Source organism: Lycium ferocissimum, chromosome 10 (assembly GCF_029784015.1).
Source record: "Lycium ferocissimum isolate CSIRO_LF1 chromosome 10, AGI_CSIRO_Lferr_CH_V1, whole genome shotgun sequence".
NCBI lineage: Eukaryota > Viridiplantae > Streptophyta > Magnoliopsida > Solanales > Solanaceae > Lycium > Lycium ferocissimum.
In genome coordinates this window covers 35,220,954-35,243,106 of record NC_081351.1, presented here as the reverse complement: position 1 = coordinate 35,243,106, position 22,153 = coordinate 35,220,954, and the positions used below count along the sequence as shown (strand labels likewise).

Sequence of the window (22,153 nt, the reverse complement as noted above, 5' to 3'; positions counted from 1 at the left end):
ATATTATTTTATAAAAAGATTAGTTATTCATAGTTATTTCACCTTTCATCCTGCATAAAATAATACTTACGCGGGTTCTAAGTTGCAAACCGAACAATTTATTAATTTTATATATGAATAACTCACCTCCTAACCAACTATCAAACGTAATATTACTTATACATAATTTCGTACCTACATAACTCACCTCGAAACTAGCTACCAAACGACCATTTTTACTTAAAGATATCACTAATACGTTTTTACTTTGTGTAATTATTAATTTATAAGTTAGTCGGTCGATAATATTTCTTAAGAGTGCTACTAAATACACTTTACTTAGTGTAATTATCAATTTATCAGTCGATAATATTTCTTAAGAATGCCACTAATACACTTCATTTAGCGTGATTATTATTACGAACACACTTCTACTTACTGTAATTACTGACGTATAGGCTAATCAATCAATAATATTTTTTAAAGACACCACTAATAAACTTCTACTTGGTATAATTATCAAAATATAGGCTAATCAATCACTAACATTACTTAACTACATCACTAATATACTTTTACTTAGTGCAATTATCAATTTATAAGTTTACGACCCCTTAGGCTTTGGTGCATATCTTGTTTTAGGTAGATATTTACTCGTACATGGTATTTACACAAATCATATAAATTTACTATCGTTAAATGATCTAATGAAGTAAAAATGCAAGTTAATTAATTATGATTAAGTGCTAAATTTTATGAACAAATATATGTTGCGTGTCATACATCTTCTGACTTATTATAAACTAAAGTTTTGCCCAAGTTTCAGTTAATTAACTTCTCAAACAAAATGTTGTAAAAAGAAACTTTAGAAAATTACAATAATTAATACTCTAAAAAGCATTCTATTGAATTGAAAACGAGAAGCGCGAAAAGGCACTCTGCTCTTTGCAGTACGGACGAGAATTTTCCATTCACGTATTCTCTATGAATTTCCAAAAATAACCCCACTTTCCCGCTCTTAATAGCCTGTCAATCACGTAATTATCTCCAAACTAGAGGGTCAATTTGTCTTCTCTTGCTCCTCACACCCATCTCTTCTTCCATTCCTCTGTTTCCCATACATAAACCAAGACACAAAAACACAGAGCAATAAAATGTCTGTACGAATTCTAAATTTCTATATAATAAAGGGTTTTGTTATTCTTGTTTTTTTTTTTTTGCTTCCAAAATTTAATATTATTGGGTTACTCTAAAGTGCAAAAAAATGAACTCTGAAATGCAAGAAATGAATGTGGGGAACAACTTGGCTTTTGATAATTTACCGGTTGGGTATGATGGTGGGGTGGATGGTGTTAATGTTAATGTCACAATGCCTCATTATACAGTTTATAGTGCTTCTGATGTTTCTCTGCAAAATGGAGAGGCTAATCTTGACCAGCTTACTTTATCATTTCGTGGCAAAATTTATGTTTTTGATGGTGTTACTACTCAGAAGGTGAGGAATATTAATTATTTTACTGTCCTTTAATTACTCTCTTCTACATGTAATTTTTGAAGTGTATGTATAAGTAGAGGGCAGAGACCAATTCAAGATTTCAGTTTTACGAGTTTAACCTTTAAAGTTCTTAGCGTTGAACTCTTTGCATTTTTAAAATATGGGTTCAGACCTACTATTTGTTGCAAGTTTAGTACTATATCTTTACACATAAATTTATGCTTTGTATCGAAAGTACCAGGTTTAGATGAACTAAGTGTCTATATATGACACCAATTAATTTGTAATTGAGGTGCAGTTAGATTGATATTGATTGATTTTATTAGTTTTGTTTTCTCCGTAATTGTTTGGGGATCTTTTCTATTCTTCTTTTTTTCCATAGATATTGAACTAATCAGTGTTTACAGATTATCCTTGAAGTTGTAGCATGATTGTCTCAGGGCTTTGATATTCTTTGATGCAATAAAGGGAATATTTTTTGGGGTTTAGCGAGTGACATTGAGGATCATATAGACAACATCAATTAGTTTGGGTTTTGTTGGATTAAGTAGTATTAGTAGTTGTTGTTGGACCACTGGCGGATCCAAAGTGAAACTTACGGATTCACAGAAACTCAATAGCTTTTGCCCAAACTTTGCATTGCATGTGTTAAAAATTCCACTATATGTGTGTAAATATTCGACTGTGAACCTAGTTATTATTGTATATAACTCAAGGTCGTAATAGGAACCCATAAGCTTTAAATCATCGTTCCGCCTCTTTGTTGGACAGGGCGGAGAGGGGGCGGTATTGGATGAACAATAAACTTCTTGATGAGCCTGCAACAATCATACCTATAGCTAATTATTTCTCTATGGGCTTGTTTCTTGGATTTACCCTCTAATGGAAATTGGAAAACTCACTTGTTGCATTTGGCTGGATATTTATTTAATTTGACCGTGAAGCATTTTGCTAACAATGGTTCATTGTCATAGGTCCAATCGGTTTTTCAACTTTTGGGTGGATATGAGTATTCTCCGGGTACGCAAGCTGTAGGTTCATCGAGTGCCAACCAGAAGGTATCCTTTTCTATGCCAGTTTCTTCTTTTTGTTTGTATCTGCATGCTTGTAATATTTGGCTGCTTTTGCTTTAGGACTTTGTGGACTATCCAGTGCGCTGTGCAGATCCAAAAAGACGTGAATCCCTCATTCGATTTTATGAAAAGAGGGAAAAGAGATGCTATGGAAAGAAAATCAGATATGATGTTCGCCAAGAAGTTGCATTCAGGTAAATAGACTGATTTACTGCCTAAATGGAATTTATGTCTCCTTTTTTTTCGTTTCACTAGAGCAGAAATTTTAATAGTCCAATGAACTTATGCACAAGCTTGCTCTATGACATCAAGCCCTATCTGGACTGGTCAAATTTTATCAGCAAAACCAAAAGTTTTTACCACTGATGAATGATGATAAGTGAGGTCAAATTTAAAATGTATTGCAATCGCATTTACAATTCAAAGCTTTGCATATGAATTTTACCTGGCTTGAACTGGATAAGTTTGTTCTGTTCACCTCCATGACTTGATGAAACCATTATTACTAAATACTTTTCCTTGTGTTTAGATATGAATTTGTGGCTATCTTCCTTATTTCTCATATTTTCTTATGGGAAACCATGATTCTGTCTTTTGCTCCAATATGGACTGAGAAATAATTAGTAATGTACTTTTCATTCAGTTTCCTGTATCACACAACTATTTGATTATTGCCAAAATCTGATGCTTGGAAACTTCTTCATTCCAGAATATTTATCTTTTGATTTTGAATTAGGAAAATAAAACAATGAAGATAGTTTTGTCTGATTCAATTGAGTGGGGATGTCCATCTCGAGCCAAAACTATTTGAACTGGCCGTTTAGTATGCTGGAAAAAATGCAACTGGTTTACTTCTGTAGGTAAACGGAGTGTATTGATTGTGTAGATGTACTATTGTCAATAACAGTCATATGGCATTCTGCAGCAAGACTGGATTCATCAAAGAAAAATTGCTTTAGAGAGTTGATTCTGACAAATAACACTCCTGATGATTATGATATTTCATTCATTACATGTGTTTTTAGTATAAAACGATGTGCAAGAATTTCATTTTCCTAAGAAGTGAAATGCTTACGAGGTAAAGCATTTCCTAAGTGACAATAGCTCTTGCACACGCACACATATCTACCATCTTCTGCAGTTTCTTGTCTTTGTTTTAGCTGGTTCTGGAATGTCAACAAAATGCATGGAAGGTTTAACAGCTGTTCTACCGTTTAAGTTTTTTATTTTATTCTGCTTATTATTCACATTTATAAATAAACAGGATGAAGCGCAAGAATGGACGATTTGCTCTAAAAGGTTCGACTGGAGCAAAACAGGACGACAAACCGCCAGAAGAAACTTGGTATGTTTTTGAATATGAACAAGAGTTCTCCTTGAAGAATAATCTCCTCTAAAAAAATAATTTATGTGTATGGTTTGGTTAGTGTTTAACCACTTCTGTATGCAAGAAATAATTGATTGGCGTTGGGTGCATTATTTTGCAAGTCATAAGTCTGCTCTTAAGCGATGTTCTGGCTTCTATTTATCCTTTAACTTTCACTTTTCTTGCACTACTCTTCTCTTCTTAATTTTGACATTGTCTCTGCAAATGCTAATTGTCCCTCTCTCTCATTTCTTAGGTGCATCCATTGCGGAACTAGTTCAAAGAACACCCCTATGATGAGGCGTGGTCCTGCTGGCCCGAGAACTCTTTGCAATGCATGTGGCCTCACTTGGGCAAATAAGGTTGGCATGGACTAGGAACTACAAAGTGACTTGTCTTCCAAACACCAAGTCTGAAAGTCTAATTTATCAGATACTGCAATGCATGCATATGTCCTGTTTGAGTTTGCTTTCACCAGCCTTTCATGTCTTTGATACACGGTTCCTCTAGCATTCTTCGGAACAATTTTCTTGTTAAGCAGAATATTGTGGCAACTATTGGTTCCTTACTTCTTACTATATCACTCTGCAGGGGATAATGAGGAATCTCTACAGGGCATCCTATGACAATTCTCTGCTCACAGAACTAGAGGTAATTTGTTTATTTTGTTGCTGAAAAGCGGTCCTATGTTGGTTTAAGAATTGAATCTTTTAAAGCTGTTTTGCATTGCCTACTTGTTAATTCATATAGGATGAAGAACATAAAAACTCCGACAATGGAGCTCCTGCTTAGGTAGTTTCTTCGTCAGCCTGCCAGTGATTCCTCAGTTCTGGCAGCTCGACTGAGACTCTGATGCTTTAGAAAGAGAGTCATAGCATATCAACATTTCTGCTTATCCCACTGAAAGATTTCATATAGTTATTACAGGTACATTTCATCACTAAATTAAAACTTCCTAAACAGCTTGGTAATACAGTTGAGAACTTTCACAGATTTTGTTTTTTTCTTTGAAGTTTATATTGACAGATTAACAGCTTAGCTAGAATTCGTTGGTGAAAGCAAATCATCTCTCATGCACTTGTAATTACCAGTGTTACTTGAAGTTCAATACTGACTTGCAGTTCTCGCATCAAGACCTGCTATATTAAGCAGACTTTTCATCTTAGATTAGATCTTGTTACATATGCAGCATCCAGATTAAGCTTCTTATTAGCTTTACCAAAACGTGTTTTAACCTTTTGTATGTCGAACTTTGCCTCTTTGGATAATCATAATTTATTATGTAGTTGCTAACTAGTTAAGAATGATCATATTATATGTAATGATCGTATTATCTGTACTTTGGAAATGAAACAATCTGTCTATTTTTATTTTCAACTGTATCTCTTCATCAGATAACTTTGCTTGTTTATTTCCTTTTCATATTTATTTTTGGGCTGGTAAAGTGAGAATGATGAAAAGGATGGTGAGGACCTTTAGTCAGATTTTTAAGGAATATTATCATCTTCAGATATCATGATGCCTAGACAAGTATGACCAATTTTTTTCAGTTTCACTTGACACTGATTTATTATATTTATTTGACTTGTGTATTAGTACTAATTTTTTGTCTTATAAATGTGTATCCTCCGGATCAAAAAAGAGTACTTAGCCTTTTTTTCTTAGATCAAAAAAAGAGTCCACTTTTTTTGTTTTTTCTTATTAAATATAAGTCAACCTTAGTTTAGTCAAATTACCTCTGGTGAGTTAGTAATTTATAATGTCGAGTCCGCTGAGTCCGCTGGAACTGACACACCATTGGATGAACGCATGCATATTTTATTTGCTCGATGAAAGCTAGTTAAAAAACAATATTATAATTGGATTTAGTGTAGGGGTAAAAATTTACCCACACCGAGTGTTTAGACTAAATCAATGCAACTTACTATAGTTAAGTGATTTAATAAAGTGAATATATACATTATTTAACTATGGTTAAGTGATTGTTTTGTATAATCATACACATGACATATACCATTGGTTTGGTGTAAACACCCGATGCGGATAAGTATTTACCATATTGTAGGTCCTCAAATTTCATAATATTGAACCATATACAAGCGGCTGCATAATCTGCCCAAATAAAGACCAAATGTTCAAGTCAAACAATTACATATATTTCCAGTAACTATCTGTAATTGGAAGAACCTTATGTGGTGTTGGTTCGTTACAATTTTAGGAGGTGTTTGGCTAAAATTTTGGTTGAAATTGAAAAAATATATATATATATGGTGAAGTTGAATTTTTCTGGAAATCAAGTTGTGTTTTTAGACATGAATTTCCTCTAAAAGAAATACTATTAAGTTAAAGACTTGTAAATGAAAATCAATTAATTCACTTGAATAATGTTCAAACAAGTTATTAAGTATTTCACTTAAGGGCGTCAAGTGTGGCCCAACAAGTGATGGCCACCCAACACGCCCAAAAAATTATGGATTGGGCTCAAGATAATTAACAATGGGTTAACTTTTAGCCCATCATACAGAACCCATTTCTAGATTATTTTTCTGTGCGGTATACCCTTCAAAGGCACTGGTCTTTAATTTTTGGCCCTCAAATTTGAAATCTCTAATTTTGTCCTTCGCCTAAAAACTCATGGGTTTCAGGTTCGAACTCCCGCTCAGTTAAATATTAAAAAAAATTCAGAAGGCAGATGTTTGTAGCAAAATTAGGCCTATTCGTGTGTCGGGCCTAAGACAGAACTTTTACAAACCAAAATTAGGCCTTAAGGCAAGCCTCTCTGCCTGAATAGGTCTAACTTTGCTCGAAAAGTTGGTGTCTGCGCAAGGTTTGCCTTAAGGCCTAATTTTGGGTAAAAGTTTGCTTTAAGGCAAACCTCTGCCTGAATAGGCCTAAATTTGCTACAAACCTCTGCCTTGCGAATATTTTTTTTTTGAGTCGAGATTCGAACCCGTGACAGCGAAGGACAGAAATTAAAGACTAACAATTTGAGGGCCAAAAATTAAAGACCAGTACCTTTGAAGGACAATCGTGCAAATGACCCCTCTCGAGGTCATTTCAGCCCAATATTGAGCCCAAAAATGGCCCAATTCTAACCCCTGGAATCCCCAAATCATTTTGCATGGGTACCGTTCCGCGCTTTCTCTCTCTCTCCACTAAGTTGTCGAACCTGTTACTCATTCATTTTGTCTTCCGTTTTCTGAGCTTAATTTCTCAATTAGGTGAGGATATTTTTACCAAAATCGTAACAAGAGGTGAACTAAATTAGAAAACTTATTACTCTTTTCCTTTATTTTCTGGGTCAAAGTTTCTTTTTTTTATGTTGATTCATGTACATAAAACAAAATAAAGACTATACAAACAAACGAAATTTAAACTTTGTTTAACTGTGCTTTGTCTTTCTCTGTTGCTTTCCTCTCTGTGTTTCTGCTTCTCTGTAGGAGTTCTTATGAAATAAAGAATATTGTTTTATGATTTTGATAAAGAATTTTTATTGCTGCAGAGTGCTGTTTTTCAAATTTAAAAAAAAAACAAAAAAAACAATTGAAACTGATTAATTTTAGAAGAAAGGAATCAGTATAAAAAATTGGGTCAAAGTTGAGGGGGTTATAGCCCAATCCATTTTTAGCCCATTTCGGCGGGCAATTTGCAGGATTATCCTTCCCTGGGGTGGTCTTTAATTTTTGTCCCTCAAATAAGTGGTCTTTAATTTTTATCCTTCTACTATCTCTTGGTTAGGGTTCGAACATAGCTAAAAATTAAAAGAAAATTCGCCATCGGTTGGGATCGCGAGCATATAAGTTGGGTTTCAAAACGCCCTAAAAAAAAAAAATTGCTGGAATTTTGCAAACCTCTGTTTTAAGGTCTAATTTTGGTAAAAGTTTGCCTTAAGTCCCACTTCTGCCTTAAGGCAGAAGCTTATGCCTTGCGAATGTCAACTTCTGCCCTGCGAATCCCAACTTATGGCTCGCGATTTTTTTTTTTTTATTGAGCTTGGGTTCGAACCCAGGGCCTCTGGGAGTTAAGCGAATGACAAATATTAAAGACCACCAATTTGAGGGACAAAACTTAAAGACCACCCCAAAAGAAGGACAATCCGCGAAAAAAATGATTTCAGCTCAATTTACTTTTGGGTCCATGTTAGCCCAACTCATTTATTATCTCAGCCCATTTCGATTGGGTCAATTTCAGCTCAACCTACCCATTTGACAGTCCTAATTTCAATGACTATCGCCAAACAAGTATTTTATCAAACAGAAAATGACCTAATAATACTAGTTAAGATCCTTTATTACAAAACATAAGAATACTTTTCCTTATTTACAAAAGATATCAACAAATTTACAAAACATAACGGATTTGAGCTTTCAAGATACCCACGATTTTGGGCTTAGTTTAAGGAAGAGAAAATCTGATTTGAGGCCCACGATTTTTGGAACCTGATTTCAGTTTCCTTCTTCATCAAAATTCCTTTTTAATTTCAAAAGTTTCTCTCTCTACACCTTTGTTTCAAGGTGCAATTTCATTCAAATTTTCATCCTTCACTCAACTTCAATGACAAATTCATCTTCATCAACCCACGAAATTCCTATAGTTAAGGGTATCTCCCGTTTTCAGTTTAGTAAGAGTCAACTTTCAACAATGGTCTAGTTTATTTGTGTTCTGGGTTTCATTTATTGTGCAAAAAAAATGACTAAAAAAAACTCTCTCTCAACTTCACCCATGATTTCATTCATTTCTTATTTTAAGCTTTTTTCAAGAAGTTGAAAATAGAAGAATCAAGTTCAAAAAAAACTTCATTATCAGCCATTAAAGGAGATCGAAACTCAAATTTGAAAAATTGATTTTCCGCAAATGAACTTCGTTTTGAGTGGGTGATATCTCAAAAGAACTGGAACGTCAAGGAGAGTTTGAATCTAAATTTTGGGGCTAGTTGGGTAAGATTTGAACTAGTTTTGACTGATTTTCAGTCCTAGTTCTTGTGTAGTAAATTGTGGTAATTGTTTAGTTAATTTTAAATGTGCATGAAATATGTATGGATATTGTGTATATATCATATATATAGGTCACCTAAAATCTTTAACAAGAAATTGTGCCTTATTTTTAAAGTTTTAAACTGAATGTATAATATTTTTATAACATGTGAATTTGTATAATATCTATCAAATATATATAAATTGTATGTATTGTGTATGAGTATAAGATTGTCTGTCTATACACTTCCTCCCCCTTTCTGTCAAATGTAAGAAAATTGTATGTTATATGTATATATATTATATGTTCTGTGTATAATTTATGAATTACTCATCCACATGCATTGTTCTGTGTATAATATTGTTGATTGCAGGTATTTGAGAGTGATAACGATACCAATAGACCAAAATTTGATATTCGATTGTTGGTTATAATGATACTAGAATTAGAGTATGGAGATTTACTAGTGACAAATTTTGAAGATTTGGATTATATAATCAAGAAGATAAAGGAGAAAAAGAGATTGCCAAGATCACTCAAAAAGCTGCTGAAGAAGACATGGATATTCAAGATCACATGTTTAAGCCATAGCAATATACTACTTTCATTCAGATTCCATAACACTGTATTATAAGTGTATTCCTTATGTATTCAAATCAACTGTTTACTGGCGTAACAATAGTGGTAAAAGAATTCACCAAATGTATTATATTTATATGTAATATGTATATAATGTGTATAATATAAGATGGATTGAGGTAAATATTCTATCAAAGCTGGATTACAATTGTATGAAAATTGTATTTTAACTTTGTATGTCGTTGTAGTTGTATGAATATTGTATGAAAGTTGTATACAATGTTGTTGCAGTTGTATTAAATTTCCGTAAAATCAACATGATCATTATACAAAATTTAACATATCATACAGAATTTATACAGATGTTGTACACGAAATTGTGAGCGAGATTCGAAACGTGATTTTTCTAGAAACCTAACATGAACTTTATACAAAATTTATTCATCCATATAAATATTTCATACCGATTTTATATAGTTTTTATACACGAAATTTGATTTTTTCCAGAAAGCTAACATGAGCTTTATACAAAATTTATGCAGTCATATACATATTTCATACCGATTTTATACAATTTTTATACTTGAAATTTGTTTTTTCCCAGAAACCTAACATGAGGCTTTATATAAAATTTATAAAGTTATATACACATTCTATACCAACTTTATACAATTCTCATATCGATATAATATGTCGAGTTAAATATTGTATCAAAATCATATTCAAACTGTATTTCGTATTGAAACTATCCAAACCATGAAAGAAACATTCAAACTGACAGAGATTTACATTTCAACATTGAATTTACACCATAAAGTTCACAACTACAACAACATATTTGAGAATATAACGGTCTAATCTTAGTATTGGAGGTCAAGATCCAATCACAACTTTTATCCAAACAACGAAACCAATCTTACTCTAACTTTGGAAACTAAAAGATTGCCAAGACCTTATTCTTCTATGCTGGTTTGCAGGTTTGAATAGGAGAATCACCCCTATTCAGGATAGGTGACATGAATTTTCATTTTCTTACATTTTAAGCGAGTTGGGCATCCTTTCGTACGTAAAAGTTTAGTAGAAAGCAGGAGAAGCATCACGTTCCTTTTTTTAAAAATTTACCAAGCATTTAGGATAAAAATATGAACTGCCTGAATATAGCACAATTAAAATAGAATTTTCATACAACATTAATATAATTTCAAAAATATAGTCTTCTAATATGAAAATCCAGCAAAATCAACTCTAATCTTCACCAAACACCCTCAAAGTGAGATATAAGCTCCTAAAGATATTCTTAATTGTTTGCAACAATACCCAAGTAAAAAAAGTAATAGTTTTAGAAACCCCGAATTTCCAAACAAAGCTTCGATGAAACTCATTAGTGAATTCCCCGAAGAAGAAGAAGAGAGAAAAGATGCAGTCTCTCTTGCAAGTTCTCCTCTCTTTTTTCTTATGAATCTCAACCATATTATCCTCTGTTCTCCGGCGACAACAATGACGATGAGACAACATCCTGATGAGATTGGCTGCGTAAAAAAAAAAAAGGGAAAATGGGCAAGAAAATTTGGATTTTCTCAGTTGGGAATGGAGAAAAACATGGATGAATTGGCACTGCCATTGAATGTGTGAACAGAACATGGAAAAGATAAGGAAAGAAAATCAGATACTTTGTGAAGGGGGAGAGAATCGGGGACGAATATCACGCTGATTGCGTGATTAGTGCAATCTTATTAGGGCTAAAAATCTGCCTTTTTAATTTTCTATGCCTTGTATATGTTTTGTAAGATTTCTACTGTTATGTTTTGAAAACTGAAAACTGTCGTTACGTTTCGTAATATTTGGTGCTTATTATGTATATATACGTTTTTTTGCCCTATATCAAATGTACTCGAATTCATCACAACTCACAAGTAAGGATTAGAAAACATAGCTTATGATTACCATTTCATATACTTATCATATATCAGTTAAGTGAAAGATCGCAATTCATGACTATCATCAATAATTTTATTACTTTAATATAAAGATCGAATATGAACAGATCTTTTTTTCTTATATATAATAGAGCTTGTCGAGTTCGAATTCCACCAAAGATCACTTATCTGTTTGATTTTTTTTCCAAAAATAAAATAAAATTGTTTACGTGTTTATCCACACAGAAAAACATATACGACCTTAAATTATCATATAAATAGTCAATTATTGTAGTTTAGCATAGGCTTGTTTAACATAGAATATTACTTCATAATTTCCAGAAAAATCATGGGACAAGACCACTTTCCCCGTATGTACTAAATTTAATCAAATAGCAACATATGCTTCCAAATCTTCTCCGGATATAATAATCCTATTAATATACTACCCACTACAACATTGATCAACTACACACTCCCCTAGAGCTTCACAGCCACACGAAGTCCTTCTAACATTTAGTCAAATAAACGGACAGCTAAAGATGAAGTGAAGATTGAACTTATCCTACACCTTGCTGTATGGGATCGCACCTTTTTTAAACAATCCTCATTGGAAGCTGCAAATTTTAGCACTTTGAGGGTGCTTTTTGTTAAACAGGGAACCTTTGTCTCCTTCACACTTTCTTCCTCATCGTTATTGTCACCAAAATCTTTTCTCTCTCCATCTCCCAAAAACATTAAAAAAAAAAAAAAAAAAAAAAAACTATACCTGAATTTGATCATGAATTTCGAACGAAAAATTCATAACGAATCAACTTAAAAGTTCAAATTTATCTCTTTTGTATAATGAAAAATTAGCGTGATATTTGAAGGATTAGCTAGGTTTTCGATTTCATGGTGTGTATATATATATATATGTAGATAGAGTATCATCATGATGGGGGCGAATCCACGGCCACTGCAGGCGCGTCGTCCGTACGAGGATCACGCGCCGCTGATGGAGGAGGATGATGATGAAGAGACTATGGATGATGACGTAAGCATGACGGAGGTTTTGAATGGAGGAGTAGTGGAAGTATGTAGAAGTAGTGAGCTTACTCTTGCTTTTGAAGGAGAAGTTTATGTTTTTCCTGCAGTCACTCCAGATAAGGTACTACTCTACTTTCTATTTTTAGAACAGATATTTTATTGCTTTTTTTTATTTTCTATTTTTGGAATTTTCTGTCAAGTCATAGATTCAGTGCTATTATTAATGCATCATCATTCTTGGGAAGTACTCCCTCTGTCCCAAATTAGCTATCATGTTTTGCTTCGCGAAAGTCAATTTGACTAATCTTCAAGCTACTTAAATAAGATACAACAACAATATACCCAGTGTGATCCCACACAGGTGGGGTCCCGGGAGGGTAGAGCGTTCGCAAATCTTACCTCTGCCTTTGTAGGGCAGAGGGGTTGTTTCCGATAGACTCTCGGCTCAAAGAAAGGAAAGAAGAGAAAAGAAAGTGAAAGGAACAGAAAAGTACTTTGAAGCAGATACAAAAAGTATAGCAGTAATTAGATCAAACTCTATTTTACAATTAAAATTTAGATATGCAAAAACTATACAGAAAGTAGTACAAGTTGAAACTTTTATTATGTCAATTTGATTAAAATATAAATTATAAAATGCTGGTCAAAGTTCACATAGTTCGACTCTCAACAAGCGAAGCATGACAACTAATTTGGAACGCGGATTAAAGAATGTTTTGGGACATAATTTTTATCTTTATCATGTCTTATTTATTATTTTTGGATGATTGTGGTGTCTGACTAGCTTGCACATACCTCCAACTAACCCACGGAACAACCTACCACAGTCCGCGAGCACAACTTTTGCTTGTGGACTCACAAAGTATAGAGCAGATTGGTGGGGGTGGGCTCACTTGTTGTAGCTGGATTCAAACCTTGGATCTTGTATGCCTTAACCTCAGCCACCCCTTCAGGACATCTTTATAACTTGTTTTCTTTCAAGAACATTATTTGTCTTTAATCTCTACTTTAGTCTTCTAAAAACTTTTGGCACATGCAAAGCATCCAAAGAGAAGGGCTTCTTGATGAGGCATCTAAGTTAATTGTTACTTGGTCATTTTTCGCTCTTTCAGTTCTGATTCTCTGCCGCAAGAGTCTTTTTTGTTCGAACTGTCTCTTAAAAGCGGCCTGCTAGCGGAAGAAGTCATTTTTTTCTTGTAAGCTGTAGGTTATTTTTCTTTAAGGTATTCAGATCATATTTCTGATGGAATTGTGTGATTCTCTAAGTTCTCCATCCTCCTTGTAGTCCATTGGCCCTTGCCAGTCCAATTAAGGAAATGGCGTCTAGGTAACTCTACACTACATCCTAGAATAAATTTGGATGTCCTTCTAGTGCACCCATTTACTCTATATTACTCCAAAAATATTCCTTGAGAATATAGTAGGGAGATTTCTGTGTCATTGCACCTTCTTTCCTGCTATATAAAGTTATAAACAGCTGCTTAACTGTGATACGCCTATACTCAGATTCTCAGATGCTGTAGAAAGAATCATAAATAGCCGAGAAATCTTGGGGTTTTATTTTTCATAAATGGTGCTTCTTATCGGGGAGGCATGTTTAGTGAAATATGACGGTGTCTCCATCTTACATGATATGGTGTTTTGCTTCAGTTGTCCATGTAAATGATGGTTCTTTTTCTGTATTTGGACAGAGCTGATACTGTTGTTGTTAATCATGTGTTGATGTTGCATTATGACTGGCAAAACTCTGGAAATTGACTCTGACTTAGCTTTGGTGAAAACAGGTGCAAGCAGTGCTCTTACTATTGGGGGGATGTGACATTCCTACTGCTGTTCCCACTGTTGAACTTCCATTCGACAACAAGGTATTTTCTATGCTAATACTACAACCTGCACTTCATAGTTGACGAAACTCTTGGATGACCAGTATAAATTTTTAGGTTGAAGATTTGCCAAAGCAAGCTAATCATTCGAGAAGATTTGCCTCCTTGGTTAGGTTCCGAGAGAAGCGAAAGGAGAGATGTTTTGACAAGAAAATTAGATATAGTGTCAGGAAAGAGGTTGCTCAAAGGTAAAATGATATGCCTTGTTTCCGTTTTTGGTTTTTCTTGACCTTGAGATTTTAACTTGGCAATGATGTTTGATAATGTGAAATTGTCACTTATATAAACAAACTAGTATAAGTACCCGCGCGATGCGCGGAGAGCAACAAAAGAAAAAATCACATTTTGTATTATTTAATATAATACAAATAAATAAAACTTTTTTCCTAAATTCTATTTTATTTACTTTTTTATTTATTTTTCACAAATTGTCTAAATTTATAAATAATAATCTTTAATATTATTTAATTATTATGTTTTATATTTTTTAAATTATTCAAATGTATAAATATCCTCACTATCTCTATCCCCTCGTCGTACGTTTTCGTACCTTCATAATTTATTGATTTTCTCTTGTTAGTTATGTTACCTATTATGAAATTATCATATAAAAAATTAAGCCACTACTTTGAATTTGTTTAAAGTATAAAACGAAAAAAATCTTATTATTGTATTATCAAGATCCGTATTCGATATTTCTCAATGATTGTTATTTTTCATTGCGCAAATAAGAACATAAAATTTTCTTTCTTTTTTATCATCAATATAAAAATTTGGATTTTTATTACAGAAAATTTTAGTGAAAATTAATTATCTTTGTAAAACTATTGTCCTCTTTATTCGTTTGCCTATATATATATATATTTTAATTAGCTTTTACCATTTAATTTTTACCTTGAATCCAAAAAATATAATATTTTACCCTAAATTGTAATTTTGAAGTAATCTAAAAACAAATATATAAGTCCTTTGAATATTTTGTTCTATTTATATTTTCATAATTGTTTCTTACATTAAATATTATAAGAAATTGGATTTTCCTGCTCTGTTTTGTTATCATTATAAAATTTTAAGATTTATTTTTTCATTTTGAGATTACCTATATGAAAATTTCATTAGTTTTTCACTTGATTTAATATTCTGGCCTGCAAGTCTTTTTTAAATTTAATATAAGATAGCTATAAATAGAAGTAGAATTTATTATTACTGAAATAATTTTTTTATATTCTTATGGTACAAATTCTACTGCTTAAAGTTCTTTCTTCGTTGTTTAAGCTTATCAAGAATATTTAAGTATTTGTTATTTATTATATTATTTTATATACAGTTTCAAAGTTTAAATACCATTATATTATCTCTATTTTATTTTCGTCATAACTATTTTTAATTTTTTATTCTGACTGTCCTTCTTCAATTGTGTGATATTATTACCATGTTTTAACTTTGTCCAAAAACTATCATGTGGCTTTTTCTAACGCATCACTTGACTTAATAAGTTAATATCCAACCTTTACCAGGAGAAGATAAAAGAGGTTAAGAAATTTATTCCAACTCAAATTTCAAAATAGTGTCAGTTAATGAACCGTTAGGAACATAAATTTTTAATTAGAAAAAGTATAAGCAACTATAATCCATACACTGATATATTTGTATGAATTATGTTTGTCACCCTATTTAATTTTGCTTTATTTCATTATTAAGTTTTGCAGACTAAAATGACCAAATGATCAAATAGTGTCTCAACAACATATATATAATCTAGTGATAAGTGATTCTTATTATTATTGAACGTACGTATTCTTAATCATATACATCATTAATTTGATAAAATATTTGTATAAATATGTTCAGAAAATAATTTCACAATATTACATCATTACTCATATAAGCACACGTCTTGACCCAAACCTGTTTAATATAGACGCTGCTATTTATTGCTTGCCCCCATTGATTGCAATATGCTCAAATATTGTTTATCAAACTTCCCTGCCGCACCGCTGCTGCAGCAACGCTCACTTTTACTATTACTCTCTCTTTGCAAGGGCAACGAATGACGGAAAGAAGTGGACTTTCTGCTCCTGCAATGCATCATAAAATTTCAAATAAGTTTAAATTTTCAAATAACTCAACATATCCTACGCTGACACTTGTCAAAATCTTAAGGCAAACTATCCTGTTTTTAATAATATATAGAAGATATAGATATAGATATTTCTTAATTCAGAAATACATTTTTATTTTTAACTTATATTTGTTAAAACTTTGCATAAACAAAGACACGCACAAAAACAATATGTGATCACTGTTCGTTAAAACCTAAAGCACCTTTAAACTATAAACTTTAAAAGTTTGTTGCTTTCACGCATAGGTGTGTTGTGCGTTCAACTTCTTGCTCTAATCTTTCACATCTCCTTCTTCCATAATAATCTTATTTCTCCATTTATACAGCTACATTGGCAAACCGGCCTCTTTAAGAAGTCTTCAGTTTCTACAACATAATTCAACGACAAAATTAGAGATTTTGGAATAGTAAACAGCTCTACAAAAGCTTGGCTTTTAAACATATGTTAAAATAAAAGAATCAGAAGAGGAAAAAGCAATAAATGAAAATAACGAGATGTTGCTCTCTTTCTCTCTATGTGTGTGTGTGTGTATGTACAGAATAATATGTGTTGCGTGCGTGTGTATGTACAGAATGATATGTGTTGTGTGTGTGTGAGATCGTGCAAAGGGAAAAAGGGGGAATGGGGACGTGGTGCAAATGTGGGCAGTTTAGGTTAGTTTTTTTTTTTTTTTCTTCTTTTCTGATTTTGTCTAATAAAACTGTAAACCCATGAGAGAATTAGTGATCAACCAGTTAGGATGTTGATTTGGATAAATACAAAAAATTAAAAAGGAATTTTTTTCCCAAATTAAATTTTATTACATAGCTATATCTTGGGGATTTCATTTTCCAGATTTAAATTCACATTTTTAAATTTAGATCTTAAATATACAGATATTTAATTATTCTTAAATTTATATGCATTGCTCTAAACGTCCTTTATTTAACTGTGTGTGATAATGAGGAGGAAATGTGGGAAGTGGGATTATTAGTTGATGGTTTTTATTTCTCTTTTCTTTTCCACATTAGTTGGTGGTTTCTAAGTTTCTAGTGTTGTTGCAATATTGCAACTATGCAACTGCTCCAAACGTGTTAAGAAGTTATATGTTGAAACGTGATTTCTAAGTTTTTAAATTTTTAATTATCTTTAAATTTAAATTCAAAAACAATAACTAATAACTAATGTAACTACTTTTTGTCCTAAAACTATCCTCTTTTTAATAATATATAGATAAATAAAAGATGACATTGGTAATATAAATTGCTTTTACTTTTGATATTTTATTTAACACACTCTTCCTGTACAAGTGTTGGTATCAATGTCATTTACTGACCAATTTGAACATGATGTTTGTTTGTCCTCAATTTTGCTTCATCTTTGATTTTTTTAGACTACTTCTTTGATAGAACTCATCTAATAGTGTATTTGCAAGATCGGTCCTTATGGTGTCATGCCATCAGCTATGCTCGTCTCTTCTGTTACGTTTTTGATAAGGATCCTGCCTGTGTCATTGGTTTCTCATGCAAAGATTTTGCATATATTAGATGGTGTAGTATTCATCCAAACTGAAAATGAAAAGGACAATAATTTTGATCGGAACTGGTAGTTAGTCTTTTATGAAATAAGAAATATGGACTTGGTCGATTTGTTTCGTAAAAGTAGAATTTAAAGAATTTATCCGTGGAAGTGTCTGTCTATGTGAAAACCAGAGTCTGATTTCTGTTTCATCATGTTCTGAAGGACTGAAACACGACGTCTGTTTTTCTCATCAAAAAAGAAAGAAAAAAGCTTCTGGCAAAATTTAGAGCAACTTATTTTCTAAATTTAACAAGAAGCAATTCTGGTACAGATATCGAGGTTTTGAGTAATGAACTTACTTGACGATGTATATTAGGATGCATAGGAAGAATGGTCAGTTTGCATCTTTGAAATCAACTTCTGGATCTTCTAGCTGCGACTCAACCAAGAGTAGCCTTGAAGGAGACGGCACACAACATTCTGAAACTCTGTGAGTTTACGTCTTTTCTCACGTTTGATTCTTCAGCCTCTAGTAACTGCAATTGCCTCCGCTCTTACTGCTAAAGACCAATGCTTTTTCCTTCTTTTTGGATTATTAGTCCTGGAAAGTGTCACCATTGTGGCGTGAGTGAAAATTGTACGCCAGCGATGCGTCGTGGGCCAGATGGACCAAGGACACTCTGCAATGCATGTGGACTAAAGTGGGCAAACAAGGTATGCAAGACATCCTTTTCTCTTTCTGTGTTTTAATGGGCATGAAGTTTCCTGAGCTTTTGGTTCTTCACGTGACACAGCATTCTGCACTCTGTTCATCTTTTTCCCCCCATCCCCCACCTCTTCTTGATAAACCTGCAATAACCTATATTCTGGGTCTACTCTTTAAAATTGCACGAAGCATCAAGTAAATTTGGCTTCGCCTAATCATGTCAGCTGATTTGTACATTCTATTTCTTTTAATCAATATTTGTACATTCTATTTTCTTGGATTTAAAATTCTTTCAAGCTTTTAATGACCCTGTTTTGTTGGATGTATAGGGAACGTTGAGAGATCTAAGCAAGGGAGGGAGGAAAATTTCTGTTGAACCGAATGAACTTGTATGTTTCATCAGCATGAATGAGAAATATTTTATTGGTCTGAAGAACTGATTCCTCTATGCTTTATATAGTATCCTGTTATTTGTCTGCATACATGCTATTTCTCCTTCACTCGGAATCACCTGAAATTTTTTAACTTACGCGTCCACCTTAGTGTTCTTGATACATGGGAAGATTAAAGTCTTGCATTTTCGTGGGGGAGACATCCATGGATGTCACACGTCCAATTTTGAAGGTGGAAACTTCTCCAGTTGCCAGGATGAACATATATGGAACAACTTTGTACAAAATACTCCACCCAATATGAGCTTAATCATCTCTCAGGCATCTTATGCTGCATGCAGGGAACTCCTGACAATCCCGTGAAGGCATTTGCTGAAGGATCTCTTGACCATTGTGCTGATGGGGAAAAGGTACGCTTGATTTTGTAAGGCTATGTATTCGATGAACAAATATTTCCTCATATGTTATATTGTATCATGTACTTTTTGATAGCAATGATTGAAGTGCTTCCTCATAGGTTATATTGCAGTACACACTAAATTCAAATTGAAAAAAACACCAAAATATAATGATTAAAAGACAGGGTGAACGAGAAAGAATAACAAACTCACTTTAGAGTTGCAGTAACAAGCACTTAACAAGTTTGTTTAGTCCTAATTCCATTGAGCCAAATGCAATAAAAACAGGACACTGTAGCAGTGTATTTTCATTGTTATAATCTGTTTTCACCAATTTGTCCAACTAATTTGAAGTTAATCATCATTTGGTTTACATCTCTATTTAACCAAATGCTCTTTTTAAATCTCTATCTCTATTTAATCGTCTTGTTGTGATGATGCTCCCCGTCTCAGTGTCACATGGGAGTATTCTATCTTGACACTGGATGCGGATCCCAGAATGAATACTTTGAATTGCAATAGGAAATTTATTCTTAAAGCTTTTACCTTACGGAAACTTTTACTGTTTTGGTTCAGAATCGATTCAGCTCCGGAAGCAATCTTGCAAATGAGATACCTGTGGGTATCATTAGTTCTTCTAGTAATTTTGTTGAGCAGGTAAAAGTAGTTCGTGCGTTTTTTCACTATTACACAGCTTTATTATCTTTATTCTCCTTAATATTATTCATGATAGACTACTTGAATCTGTTTAGTCCAAAAGATGTCTGTACATCTGTATAATGCATTTTGTCACTGATGTTGTCGATCTGCAGGAAACTCTTGATTTTGGAAATGATTCCAAAACTGAGCTTGTCATTCCTGCAAACTTTGACTAGTAAGTTTTGATTCTTAAAGACGCTATTAGCTGAATCGAGTACCTCTGGCTTGCTAATAATTTAAACCCTGCGCAGGTTGACTGCCTGTAAATCGTCGTCGTAACATATCCAATTGAAGTGAACATCTCCTTTTGTGGAGAGACATTACTATTTCGAATCGACCCCTATTAAATTCAGAATGGTTGATGTTGATGCTAGTGTAAGCTTTGATGCCTGTAAATGAGTAAGTAAAGGTTATTGGTTGCCTAATCAATCCGTACAAAGTGTGATAATTGCTTCCTGTACATCATAAGCTAGTCATAATTTTACACTTTTTGGTTGTAAATAGATAGTTTAATTTGACTTATGTGTATATTTTAACATCTGGCTAATACTGATAAGGTGTCTTTGATTTTCCAACTGTGTAAATAATCATGCTCCTCTCAAAATCCATTTTGTTTGCTTATGGCTTTACTATGAAACTAAAAGGATTCAGTGACAAGTAATGCTGGAGCTGAGAATTTCTTTTTATATCATCCAGACTTGATTATCCAACAAATCGGAACATTCTTTCTACATACCAGTAGAGTATACTCCCCCCTACTCTCTTCCCGATAAAAAGGAAAATAAGGTGTACATGAAAATAAAATGAAGTTGGCCTCGCTTTATTTTTCATTGAACGTTTTTAGCTCATACGGGAACACATACTTCGAAAATACAAGACTTTTTTCTCTACAACTCTTTGATCTCTGTCTTCTGTAAAGTAACTCAGCTATTGCCCCTGCTCAGAAAATAAAAGACATCCATTTGGCATTGCCACGCCATACTACAATCCCAGGTAAGAGACCAATTTAACCCAGGTTTACCTGTTTCGTCCACCCGAGAAGAAAATGGGTCTGCTTATTTGCGTAAGGGTAGAAAATGGCTAACAAACTATTTACAATTAATGCTGAATTTTGTAGAACTATTAGTTAACTAAACACTGAATTACTAATGTCGAATTTTATGCATGTATTATCAATTATCATACCTAAGTCATAAAACCCAGACAAGCCCTATGATAGAAAGGTTATTAATGGGTAGCTCATTGTTTATATAAAATTCTCACCTAATGTAATTAATTTAATATTGACGCAAAGGTCACTTATCCTAGTGTCTCATACAACTTCTCCTCACGTCTTAATGAGTTTAACAAGGGACTTTTTTTCCCTTTTGCTCCCTTGGTGACTCGAACAACTTTCGAGTTGAAAGAGGAGGGCGTTTACCATCTAAGCAAGCTCCTCTTTTCAACAAGGGACTTAAATTCCTATTAAATAAAATTGTAATATTAGTTACTATGTGATATTAACTTCTCTTGGACAAGAACACCGGACAAAGAAATTGTATGTAATTCTAATACCAACTCTTTATATTATTCAACGAGAATACATACAATGTCCTACGAGAATACAATGTTTACGTGGACGCTATGTATAGTACTGTTGCCACAATTTTTGGCTAGGAACACTTTGCCCCAGTATGAAGGCATTAACATATTTGTAATTGATTAATAGTACCTTAATCTGTTTTCTTCTTTTTTTCCCAGGCTGCTGACAATTTCAACTGACATGGAGGGAAAATAAACAAAACCTTTCCGACTAAAACTTTTATTCACAGAACTTGCAAAAATAAGCATTCTTGTATACATATAATTCTATGTTGGATAAAGTTGTAGTTTAATATTTTGAGATCATCTGAGAATTTACTCGTATAAATTACTAATTTCGTCTGAAGCAATATAGTTGAACTCAGCGTTCATAAATTATATAGTTGAAATTATTTCTAGCACGTATAAAATCTTCATTGTGAAAACAGACTACCGTGAAGTGAGGAACATTAAATTAGAG

The 22,153-nt window shown here is 33.0% G+C and overlaps 2 protein-coding genes across 4 annotated transcripts; both read left to right on the top strand.

Annotated features, from left to right (window-relative positions):
• Nucleotides 1–1,120: 1,120 nt before the first annotated feature.
• Nucleotides 1,121–5,269, top strand: LOC132035368 (GATA transcription factor 25-like). 2 transcript variants are annotated; one of them, XR_009409229.1, is made up of 8 exons: nt 1,121–1,474; nt 2,449–2,532; nt 2,608–2,741; nt 3,812–3,892; nt 4,170–4,275; nt 4,505–4,564; nt 4,664–4,840; nt 4,927–5,269. XR_009409229.1 is itself a non-coding variant. In XM_059425623.1 (7 exons), the coding sequence occupies exons 1-7, from the start codon at nt 1,244–1,246 to the stop codon at nt 4,703–4,705; spliced, it is 738 nt and encodes a 245-aa protein (XP_059281606.1). In that variant the 5' UTR covers nt 1,121–1,243; the 3' UTR covers nt 4,706–5,269. The 2 variants fall into 2 exon arrangements, 1 of the variants encoding a protein (XP_059281606.1); XM_059425623.1 differs by having other exon boundaries at nt 4,664–5,269.
• Nucleotides 5,270–12,097: 6,828 nt separating this feature from the next.
• On the top strand, nt 12,098–20,687 carry LOC132033597 (GATA transcription factor 19-like). 2 transcript variants are annotated; one of them, XM_059423608.1, is made up of 10 exons: nt 12,100–12,532; nt 14,196–14,276; nt 14,352–14,482; nt 18,294–18,407; nt 18,517–18,631; nt 18,953–19,012; nt 19,357–19,425; nt 19,990–20,070; nt 20,226–20,287; nt 20,364–20,687. In XM_059423608.1, coding segments are annotated over exons 1-10 (930 nt in total). In that variant the 5' UTR covers nt 12,100–12,316; the 3' UTR covers nt 20,365–20,687. The 2 variants fall into 2 exon arrangements, with proteins under 2 accessions (XP_059279592.1, XP_059279591.1); XM_059423609.1 differs by lacking the exon at nt 18,953–19,012 and having other exon boundaries at nt 12,098–12,532.
• Nucleotides 20,688–22,153: the final 1,466 nt, after the last annotated feature.